Genomic DNA, 12226 nt, shown 5'->3' on the forward strand with positions numbered 1-12226 from the left:
AAATTGCTAAAATCACCATACATGACTAATTGAAAATGGCCGCCAGATCAAAATGAAAGTTTGGAAAAAAAATCATTGTCAGTTTTGAACACTTGAAGGCTATAGAAATAAGTGGTTATGTTATAAAAGTTTTTAAAAATGGTGAAGTGACAAATTATTAAAAATTGGTCAAAATCGAGTGTAATGAGCCATTTATGAAAAGAATAAAGTGGTAACAATAAGGGGTGCATTGAGGAGGAATGGATCAGAAGACCCTCCTCTCTCCTCCCTTGCATTTCCATTTTCTTGGAGAACACAGGCAATATAATTAATTTGCTCTATTTTCCTATTCATAATTGTATTTTAAATGCTTTTAGCAGTTGAACTGCCTCATTTAAAATAAATATACATGCCTTTGGTAATAATAATAATTGCTGCACTAACTTCTGAAATGTAAGAAATTCCAAGCGAGTGTACACCTAGTTGTGTTATCCTCATAATCACAGGGAATAATCTAAATAAAGACCAATTCTAATTTATTCTTCCATTAGAAGAAATAATACACTGATAGTATGAAATTTAATAAGATGTTTGGCATGCATAACAAACATGTACATACGTACGTGTACGTGTTTGGCATGCATAACAAACATGTACATACGTACGTGTGTGTACGTGTGTGTGTACGTGTGTGTGTACGTGTGTGTGTGTACGTGTGTACGTGTGTGCGTGTGTACGTGTGTGCGTGTGTGTGTGTGTAAATCAAGCAAGAAATTAAATCTTAATTCAAGTTTGACCAATGAAGTTTGAAAATTCTTAGTCTTTTTCTTTATTTTTTATATAAGCATTACAATACAAATAACATTGCATCTTTTAGGTTATGTTAACTTACATCCATTTGGTTAAGTTGCATCAATAACTCATTCAACTTAAGTTTTCTATGTCCAAGATGAAACATCAGTCCCTTCAATAGAAGAGCATCCAATGGTGGAGGTATAGATCCATTCCCAATATCAAAATAATCAAGATCTTGTAAACTGTAGTATTGTAATACTTCCTCTCTTGTGCAGTTCTGAAAGGGCGGGGTACCTGTTGATTAAAAATAATACAAATTTGTTTTTCGTAGCCAATATGGAAAAAAAATTCATGTAAAGTTTAAAACTTACAAAATTCTTGAAGTTCTAGTCATTCAAATTTCTATGTGTATAAAAGGGAATAAAAACTAAGCATGTTTACTAAATAACCATTGGCATAGCAACATATTGTGTGGCCCTGGCTGAGATTAGAATATGAGGCCCCTCATCCATTCTTTAACTTTGAAATCTCAATGTAAATCGATACAAAATCTTCAGGCATACATCAGCAAAAATATTACCAAACTTAAATAAGGTACCTGAACATAATATGGCCTAGTACCCAATATGGCCTATTTGCTGTTTCCAAGTAGTTACAAGATTAATTCAACCGATGATGTTAGTATGTAATTTATACTGTCCGAATGATGCGATTGAACCTGTTGGCTGTACCTATAGTGCAGTAACTTGAGGACAAAGAAGCGAAATAGCTGGACCTTGTGATTGTGTTCTACGTGATCTAATATTGCATATGTCAATTATTACTTACTACATCTTGCAAGTGAAAGTCCATATTACGATAGCTCATAATTTGTACTTTACAACAATATACTTAGTTTAGACTGTAATATAAGGTCCTGTTTATAACAAAGGAAAAATAACACTATGTAAGGCAGACTCAATATGGCTTACATAGGAAGATATAATGTTTTTATTATTATTATTATTATTATTTTCGAAAAATGCGAGCCAAACTATTGCGCATTATGTGATATGCTTATTACTTCTCAGGAACACTTGTGGCCTTCAGCCAGTTTTATCAAACAAAATTGTGGGTTAGAATGTTAACAGACACTTCCAAGACAAAATCCAAAGAATACTGTCACATACGTAGAATGTAAAACATTTTTATTTTCTCGTTTTTACTATATCCCTGGGGAGTAAAAATGGGTGGTCATTGACCTCCAAAATGGCCAAACTCTAGAATATGCGGCGCCCTACTGCCACATCCCCTAAATGTGCCTTCATGGTACGGTTCTATATGGACAACCGAACTTTACCTTACCTTTACTACTACTAACTACTCATGCCATGAATTTTTGTATTTTTGATCCTTCATTATATCTCCATTGCTAACCTGGTTCATACCCAGTCACAACAGCAATTAGTCAATGTAATAAAATACGTCAAACTTAAAATGAAACAGGTGTTGGCACGCGCACACACATACGCATACACACACAAACACAAGGGAGGGGGTGGAGGGAGGGAGGGAGACAGAGAGAGAGAGAGAGAGAGAGAGAGAGAGACAGACAGACACACGGGGGGATAGGAACACAAAATTCTTCCACAAACTGCCAAGACTCCAAGAGAAAGCTTGCTGGAAACAAGTTTGCGTGCTGGCCTTGTCTGCTACTGCCCTCCCCCACTTTCTTATCTATACAGGAACAATGAAGAGTATCCAACTCGCTTCTGAGATGGTAGGAAAGGGGAAGTATATTTCATTTGATCCCGTCTGTACCAGTTTCATTTCCTACATTTTCTACCATAAAAAAATATTCTGCAGCTTTGCTGGCAAACTTATCTTCATGCCCGTTGAACGGACAGCAGCTACCACACTTGCCTTCTTTTTACCATTCTCCTCAGCAGAGCCACCGGTCACTGCATTCATACTTTCCACCTTTTCCTTTGCACAGCTTACATCTTTATTTACTTTGTCACATGTAGAACTTTTTTCTTCTGTTCGTAAATTGTCATTTTCTTTGGTTGGTCTTATTTTCTTCTAAGTTCTTGTTTCATAGTCATCTTCAAGCATGTTGCACTCATTTTCAGACAGTCCTGAGGTGTTCACTGCAGCATTTTGATGAGTCTTTTTCTCACTTCCTATTAGTGGATCACTGGTTGTCCAACCAAGCGGGAGAGCTACACCTGTTTCATGAGATTTACCATTTGTGACAAGTTCTAGTATGGCTTGACTTATGTATAGTTTTCCCTTTTAGTTCAAATGTAGGCCATGGTTAGTGTGTAGTGATCTTTGTAAAGAGTTTAATTCTAGTATTCTTATGTTTGTGAAATGTTTATCAATGGTTTTTATTACCTTATTTACTCTGCTTATTTTTAAGTTATCACATGACTCACTAATTAAATCATATCTGCAAGGAACATTAGCAACAATTACATTTGTGTGTTTCAGTAGATTTAGGGTTTTTCTAAGGGCTTTGATGACATTCTGACCTTCGTTCTTCCCGATGTCATTTGTTCCTGTAATTAAGACAACGTGATCCTTTGAATATAGCATTTGACATTCCGGAGCTGTGTTTCTTAACATGTCATGGGATTTTGCTCCCGGCTTTACATTACTTCTACAGTGCAATTTTGGATTTAGGTTGCCGATTTTCTATGCTAATTCAAGACCATGGCTGTCTGCAAATATTAAAACATTGCCATCACCTTTTTTTTTTCAATATCAGATTTAACACTTGTAGCTTGAGTGATATATTACCTTTTCTGTAAAAAAAAAAAAAAAAAAAAAAAAGGTAAAGTGCTCCCCTGTGCTTAGCACCATTCCATGAAGGCGTACAGGGGGTGTGGGGGTAATGCCCCACACTTTCTTGATCCGGTCGTAAGTGGGGGTGATGTGATCAGCATCATGCCCCTGACGGCCTTTACCCCCCAGGGTTTCCCCCAGGTACCCATGTCATTCAATGCTGGGTGGGCACTGGGGCAACTTCAGTTAGAAAAGTTCCCGGATTTGAACTGGCCGGGGATCGAACCCGGGACCTTTAGCATGGTAGTCAGATGCGTTACAGACTTTTTTTTCATTTAAAAGGAATACCCCTATTCGGCAGTATCCTCAGTCATTCACACATTTTCACAATCTTTCACACATGTCAAGTTTCACTGTATTCTCATTGGTTCTCATTATTTGGACAAACACAAACATCCAAGCCTAGCGTTGCAGCGCAATGAGCTAACCACTCTGCCACAGGGTCCAGCAACTGAGCCACCGCAGCGATACCTTTTCTGTACCGAGTGGAATTTGAGGTAGAGAATATTGTCTGAACTTCATTAGGCAGCTTTTAAACACTAAAATCTAATGTGAATGTGCGTGTGTACGATGTCTGAATAAGATTGTAGTATATATATCACATAGTCACGTATTCCATGTCATCTCTACTATGCACTTAGAAATATCTGATGTACAGTAGTCAACAGATTGAAAAAAAATCCAATCCAATATCACCAGGTGGCTGCTTAGATTTAGCTTTGAAGAAGAAACTATTTACACATTTATTTCACACAACTAAAGTATAAGAATTGTAACTCTATATTCATAAGAAATACTAACAAAATGGAAGAGTTTTTCACTAAACTAAAATATATTTATATAAATATTGAATCTGAAAACTATCAATAAATTTACCAATCAACCAATGCCAATTGAGTACTATGTGACATACTCCTAATATATATTCACTGCTACTTACTTGCAAACATTTCCCAAATCACAAGACATAGGCTATACACATCTGATTTCTGTATGTAGATGTGATCAGCTAAACTTTCAGGTGCATGCCATTGAAAATATAACTTCCTGTAGTCTTCAAATGGCAATTTCTTTTTCTTTTTCTCCAAAACCTGCATCTAAAATAAGAAAAAGTCTAAAAACTCTTTCAGTGTAATTTTCAAATAATAATAATATTATTTATTCCCATTGACCCAACTCCATGGGTATGCAATACGAGGGTCACTATTTATATTTTGAGCCTTGGCAACACTGATTGAAGTTAGGCGCGATTTGACGTTTGCACGGAATCGTCTGGCATTATTGACCATAACGTACTTCAAATGTTTTGTCAATAGCTTCATTTGTGTTGTTTATGTTGCCTTGGAGATTGCACGACAACAATAAAATGGAATTAACTCGTGAACATTTTCGTGCGATGATTTTTTACGATTTTCGACGTGGATTATCAAGACAAGAGTGCATCGATCAACTTACTTCCACATTTGGCGATGAAGCCCCATCCTTTGCCACTGTGAAACGCTGGTGTAACGAATTTAATCATGGCCGCCATTCGCTCACCGACGAGATTCGCGAAGGTCGTCCAAAATCAGTTGTTGTTCAAGAAAACATTGATGCTGCGCAAAACCTAATACTGCAAGATCGTCATGTGACATACTGTGAGATTGAGGCAACCATAGGCATTAGTTCCACCAGCATATATAAAATATTACATGATCATTTAGCTGTGAGAAAGGTATGTTCTCGTTGGATCCCACACAATTTGACAAAAACTGAAAAAGACGCTCGCGTCAATTGGTGCAAACAAATGCTCAATAAATACAATCGTGGTGCTTCAAAAGATGTATATAAGATTGTAACAGGTGATGAATCATGGATATATGCATATGAGCTGGAACGTAAACAGCAGTCGACTGTATGGGTGTTTCAAGATGAACCCAATCCAACAAAAGTTGTTCGCGCTTGAAGCACATCGAAACAAATGGTCGCCTGTTTTTTTGGGAAAACTGGTCATGTGGCAACTGTGCCTTTAGAGGAACGTAGAACGGTCAACTCGGAATGGTACACAACAATTTGTTTGCCAGAGGTCTTCGGTCAAATACGGAAAACAAACAAACTCCGTCGGATCATTCTTCATCAAGACAATGACAGCTGTCACACATCTCGTCTAACAACCGACTTTATGAACAGTCAAAAAATCGAATTGATGGGTCATCCACCGTACAGTCCTGATTTGGCATCCAATGACTACTTCTTGTTTCCAAATGTCAAGAATAAATTGCGTGGACAACGATTTTCGTCGGCGGAAGATGCCGTTGATGCGTTCAAAAACCATATTATGGAGGTGTCTCAAGAAGATTGGAAAAACTGCTTTGACAAATGGTTCGAACAAATGCAAAAGTGTATTGACCATAAAGGAGAATACTTCGAAAAACAATAAAGCAGTTTTCAATGCCAAATTCCTGTTTTTTCATTGTTAGGCTCAAAATATAAATAGTGACTCTCGTACAGGATTACAATTCTAAATTTGTAAATAGAAAAAATACAACACAAAAATACAATAATCCAGTTTAGTATTTGAATTCATTAAGGTTATAATATCTGTAATTAGTATTAGCTTATCTTATACATATATATAAAATGCACATATAATTTTTCTAACAATTGGCTTTTACTAGCAAGCTGGAAGAAGGTTATGTTGATATCTGGATATGTTACTTCGCGGCTAAAAATATGAAAACAGTAATGTATATATTATCAATAACAGCACAAAATGAAGCCAATTATCAAGAGGAATATCATCTGTCCCTGAACAGTAAGTATATATATATATATCCTCTAGCATGACAGAAATGAAAAGTCTCATCATAGGGATACTGCAGCTCAGTTCATTGCTGATGCAGGACAAATTTCAATTTCATTTTTCTCCCTTATATCAAAAAACACCTCGATAACTCTTTCTCAGTATGAAGAGGGAGGATGGTAGTGTTTTGAGCTGTTCAAACTTGAAATTTGAACAGTGTGTTCAAATTTTACTAACTTTCAACATTTGATCATCTTATAGTATGCAACAGTCTTTCCTCTTTACAACGAGCTCAAGAACGCTTCTGTATCTTCATTCATTCCAGAGATATACTTAATTGAAAAGAGCATGTTGCTCAAAAATGACATTTTGAACAACCCTCATATAATACGTAATCATCATATTTCAGCAAAATCCTTTCACAGGTATCGGTTTTGGAGCAAAGCAAAGCTGTGTACCAAATATCATCAAAATCGGTGGCTATGAGGGTCAACTCCTGCCTGATTTGTCATGGAATGACCCATATATAATATATGTATAATATATGTGTGAAGGTAGGTAGAAGGGGGCCTTTGGTAATAATTGAAATCATTTGCAACTTAAAATGACAATTATATAGTAAAGTTCCACACACATTAGTGAAAATTAAGTCCTTGATAACACTTGAAAATATTCAGGAATATAAGCAATATATGAGTTAAAATGTTATATGTTAAAATTAAAAAAAAAAATGTATTACATAATTTGTTCTGAGGTTAATAGATTCAGTAAATTTAAATACTTACTGAGTCACTCACTCTAACAGCAAACTCAAAACATGAGAGTTTTGCTAAACGGTCAGTTATAACACATATACTATGAGAAGATATTGCAGTGTGGACATATCTCTGCTGATGAAGAAAATGTAATGCTGAACATATTTGTTTCATATAGATGACACACGATTGGTAAGGAATTTTCCTTCTCTGAAATAAACATAACAATATAAATACACTAATTTATATTATTATACCTAGGTATATGTAACACAAGTCAACTTTAACACTTTTGGTAAAATGAAATAAATACATCTCCATATATTTTCTACAAGTCATAAAGGATAAAGGAAAATGGTAATATATGATAAAATAACTGATCTTAAAAACTAAGATGTGGTCACATTTCATTTGTAGTAAAAGATTGGAAACATTTGGATAGCACAAAAAGTAGCAAGTAATATCTGAATTTGGATTTTAAAAAAACAAAATAATATATGTATTTATTCTTCATTCTTGATAACAAACATTTCTTCATAAGACATTCATTGAAACGAAAAATAAGGAAGTATTCAGCTACATGCATAGTACAAATATCCAGGGTGTCCAAAAAGTCTCGTACTATAGGCTGTATGAGACTGGCTGGATACCAGATTTCTGGAACACCGGATAGGTCACAGAGGAGCTGCCAAATGGGCCCCACGCTAGCCGGGTTTGAATCCGATTAACTATGCTTTCTGGGGGTATGTTAAATGCCTGGTGTACAGTGTGAAGATGCACGATATGGTTCATTTTCACAGAGAATCAAGGATGCAAAGCCATTGGCCCAGATTATGTCCCCCGTGTGCTCAACAATTTGCGATTCCCCCTACAAACATGTGTGAAACTCAATGGGGAACACATTGAACAAATACTGTGATTTTGTCTATGGATACCCTGTATATTTAAGTCTTTGTTTAGAGCTGGACAAGGTACTAAAAAACTAACACATTGCAGTTACAATTACTGTGGTTCAAAATTTACCACGTTACCTATCCATCACTTTTTCATTCACAAAGGACATCTAACTGTTCTGTTTACTGCGTGTCTTCCCAGTGTAACTGCATAAGTGCATGTTTAAAATGGCAACAAACCATGTTTTTTTCTCAATTCATCAAGGTAAGGGTAGAATGCTAACACAAAACAATGAAGTACCATTAGAATTAGTCACGCACCCAATAGATATTTACAAAATTGGTAAATTAATACACTAACAGGAAATACTCATTTATCTGTCAAACTTTTTTTTGGGGGGTGGGGCACATGTTCTATACATTTTGGTGGCTACTGCTGCCATCCTCTCAAGAGGATGTAAGGGGTGCTCCTTCCACGTAGTGCGTCCAATAGTCAACCTCACTTTCACATAGTACACCCTGGACTGCAGACTAACGAGGCTCTGGCGACTGGCCCCCATGGCCAGTATAATTCTGTGCCGTCCTGTGCTTTGTCCTTATTTGTGCTGAGCGCCCTTTTTCGCCTCGGCTTTTAACCAAGGTAAGGAAATTTTAGTTTTTAGACACACTTTTATTTTTATTTTGTTATGATAAGGGGCTGGACTCCATATAGTGTGGCAGGTGCAAAATAGCCTCAGTGCTGATGCACCCAAAAAAAAAAAAATAATCATAGAACACACAAAAACACAGTTTCACATATAAGTGAGTACTTCCTGTTAATGTATTAATTTGCTACTGCATCTCATTCCCCAAAACATGAAAAGAAATGAAGTTATCTGTACTGATGTTTTACATTTGTGGCAATTTTAAGTCATATTTCTACCTTTCTAGGTTAATTAAAAGGATGCAAATGAATGACTAATCCATGAACTATGTGAAAGAACAAACATGCCTTGCCCATAATCCTAACCTAGGACTTCTGGTTTCATACAAGCTATGCGCTAACCACTGTCAAGGAAGCAGGAAATAAATGCAGCAAGATGACTATGGATATGTTCCACCACCCAAGCTAACAACAATAGAAACGCTTGCAGAATTGTTGTGGATCAAAACTTATTTTCTTGCATCAAAGTCAAGTCATTTTACTACACAGACTACTATGATTGATTTATTTATTACACTTCGCAATTCTGCCACTTCTGGCTAATTGTGAAGATGATGATGAATGGTGATATGATGGGATACATGAAGGGACAATCACAAACACATATGGATGACAAGTCCTACAAAGGATTATCCTTGGCACAGATTCAGGTGCCAGAGCCTGATTAGTCTGTAAAATGCAGTCCAGGGTATACTACATGGAAGTGAGGTTAACATTTGGGTGACTTCCAGAAGGGCCAGCCCTTACACCCCCATAGACAACTATTGTCCACAGGATTATTTTGATTTTTTAATAAAAAATCTCTCATTAAAAGCTTCTTTTTAATTACATGAAGTTCTTACCTGAGTATGGTTTAACATATACAAAGAGCCTAATGAAATGTCTTCAAAGGCAATGAATATATTGTCCTCCTGGGTTGGTACTACTGCTGCCATCATTAAAAGTACATTGGCATGTCTAATGGCTCTGAAATATACAAGACAAATATAACATTAATACTTTCACTGCTAACATACAACAAATATTGAAGAATAAAGTATCCAATACAACATGCTGATATATACACATTCTTACCTATAAAAAGGAAGAGCAACATGAAATGCAGAATTAAGGGTGAAACAAAAGGGAAGGGGTTTTGAACTTGATTTTTCTGAAGAACACAGGGCTGTAATTCATTAATTCAATTTTCCTCTTCATAAATTCATTAAAAATGTTCCTTTCTCCAGCTGGAATTTTCTATTGGTTTCAATTGAAATTTCAATTGGATTGAATTGGTCTCAACTGGATTGAATCTGATTCTATCGGATGGTTAATATAGGTATCGGAATGTATTGGTTTCAATCGGAATCTCAACTGAAACAAATTGGAAAACCAAGGCAATTTGCAATTAGTGAATTTTATCCAATTGTAAGTTTGTATATATTGTGGAATCAATATGAAATAAATTCATTTATTGACTCAAAGCATAAGTAGATTAATCCTTTACACCACATTTCCTGTGATTTAGAAGTTCATTGGAAAAACAGCACAATTGAACTGAATTTCTTCTGGATTCTAATGCATACTACTGAAGTCAGATTTATCTTAATACATACCTACAAATTACAAGTTACAAATTCCACATGGTTTACCAGAGATTTATTTTAATTGTTTATTACGATTTCTCCATTGCATTTACAGTTGTCATCATCATCATCCTTCGCCGTTTCATGCCTCTGGCTGGGTCGGCATAGAAGTCAAGCCTCTCCATTTTTTTTCCTGGTCTTCCACCACTCCTCTTTCCAGTGTTCCAATCTTGTCCTCTTCTCCTAACACACACTGCTATTTGATCTTTCCACCAATATCTTGGTCTCCCCCTTGGCCTTTTTCCCACTCCTAGTGCATTGTAAGTTCTAACTGGTAGTGTTTCTGCATCCATCCTCTTCATGTGTCCAAACCATCTCATCTGTGCCTGATCTATCCTGTCTTGAAGCTTCACCACCCCCACTGCTTGTCAGATCTCCTCATTCCTTATTCTATCCCTTCTAGTCTTCTCCAATACACTCCTTAAAAATTTCATCTCCACTTCATCTTTCTTTTGTCTCTCTCTGTCATTGTCCAAGTCTCTGCCCTGTACGTAATTATTGGCACATAGTATGTGTTGTATATTACCTTCTTGCATTTCATAGGCACATCCCTGTTTCATATTAATCTTCGAATGCTTTGATATAGGCCACCACCCATTTGTCCTCTCCTGTTTACCTCCTCATCTATTCTTCCATTTCTCTCAATTATGCTTCCTAGATATTTAAAGCTCTCCACTACTCTCAACTCTTCCATGTCCATCTTTATTCTTGGTTCATTTCTGTCTCCATTTCTTGTTGTTATTGGTACCTCCCTGTTTTCTGCACTGAATTTCATTCCTGCTCTTCTGATTTCCTCATTCCAACTATCAAGCTGTATCTGTACTACTTCTTGCCTGTTCCCCAATATTACTAAGTCATCAGCGAACAACAGGGTCTTCATCTCTTCCTCACCTATCTTCTTCCCCATCTTTTCATTAATTGCATCCATTGTAAATATGAAGAGCAGTGGGGAAAGAGCACTTCCCTGCTTTAGTCCATTACTTATACTGAACCACTCCATTCTTCCCACTGGTGTCTTCACACAGCTCTGATTGGCCTTGTATGTGCTCTGCACTCTACACACTATCTCTTCCTAGATTCTCCTCTCTCTTAGAGCCTTCCAAATCTTTGTTCTGTCCATGCTATAATATGCTTCTTCCATATCTAGGAATGCCATAATCAAATCATTTTCATACTCGTAGTGCCTTTCCTGCATTTGCCTTATGGTGAATATCAGATCTACTGTTGATCTGTCTTCTAAATCCATACTGTTCCTCTCTCGTTCAGCTCTGTTATTTCCCTTATTCTTTTCTCTAATATTTTCTCATACACCTTTGCTGAGTGGCACATAAGTGTTATTCCTCTGTAGTCTCTATATTCCTTTCTGACCCCATTCTTGAATATGGGAACTATTAGACAATTTGTCCAATCTCTTGGCACTTCTCTCTCTTGCCACACTGTTTTCAACACACTGTACAGTCACTGCACGCCAATCACTAATGCTCCTAGTATCATTTCCACTGGCACTTCATCTATTCCAGGTGCTCTACCTCTCTTCATTCTCTTCAGCGTTTCCTCCACTTCTTTACCTGAGAGATTCACCTTTTCCTTCCTGTTTTCTTTTTCCCTCACTTTTTCATGTTCATTTCCTTTTATCACGTTCAGCAATTTCTCAAAATGATTTCTCCACATTCTCTTTATTTCTTCATCCTCTTCTACTACCATGTTTCCACTTTCATCCCTTAGCTTACAAGCTGTCTCCTCTTCCTCTTCTCCTTTCTCTCACTAATCCATACAATACTTTCTTGTTCCCATCGACATCATCTTCTAGCACTTTGGCCCATTCTTCCATCCACTTTCTTCTTTCCTTCTTTACTAATGCTCTTGCC

At 36.6% G+C, this 12226-nt stretch overlaps 1 protein-coding gene across 2 annotated transcripts in view; it reads right to left on the bottom strand.

Annotated features, from left to right (window-relative positions):
* The window catches only part of LOC145984038 (uncharacterized), a 200732-nt gene that overhangs the window by 28092 nt on the left and 160414 nt on the right, over positions 1 to 12226 (bottom strand). For both annotated transcript variants that reach the window (XM_083117376.1, XM_083117375.1), the window contains exons 5-8: positions 9576 to 9699; positions 7168 to 7347; positions 4541 to 4697; positions 872 to 1068 (exon numbers count right to left, since the gene is read on the bottom strand). In XM_083117376.1, coding sequence (XP_082973502.1) covers positions 872 to 1068; positions 4541 to 4697; positions 7168 to 7347; positions 9576 to 9699 — 658 coding nt within the window. The remainder of the gene's footprint in view (positions 1 to 871; positions 1069 to 4540; positions 4698 to 7167; positions 7348 to 9575; positions 9700 to 12226) is intronic.

Source organism: Lepisma saccharinum, chromosome 2 (genome assembly GCF_977018435.1).
Source record: "Lepisma saccharinum chromosome 2, izLepSacc3.1, whole genome shotgun sequence".
Classification (NCBI taxonomy): Eukaryota; Metazoa; Arthropoda; class Insecta; order Zygentoma; family Lepismatidae; genus Lepisma; species Lepisma saccharinum.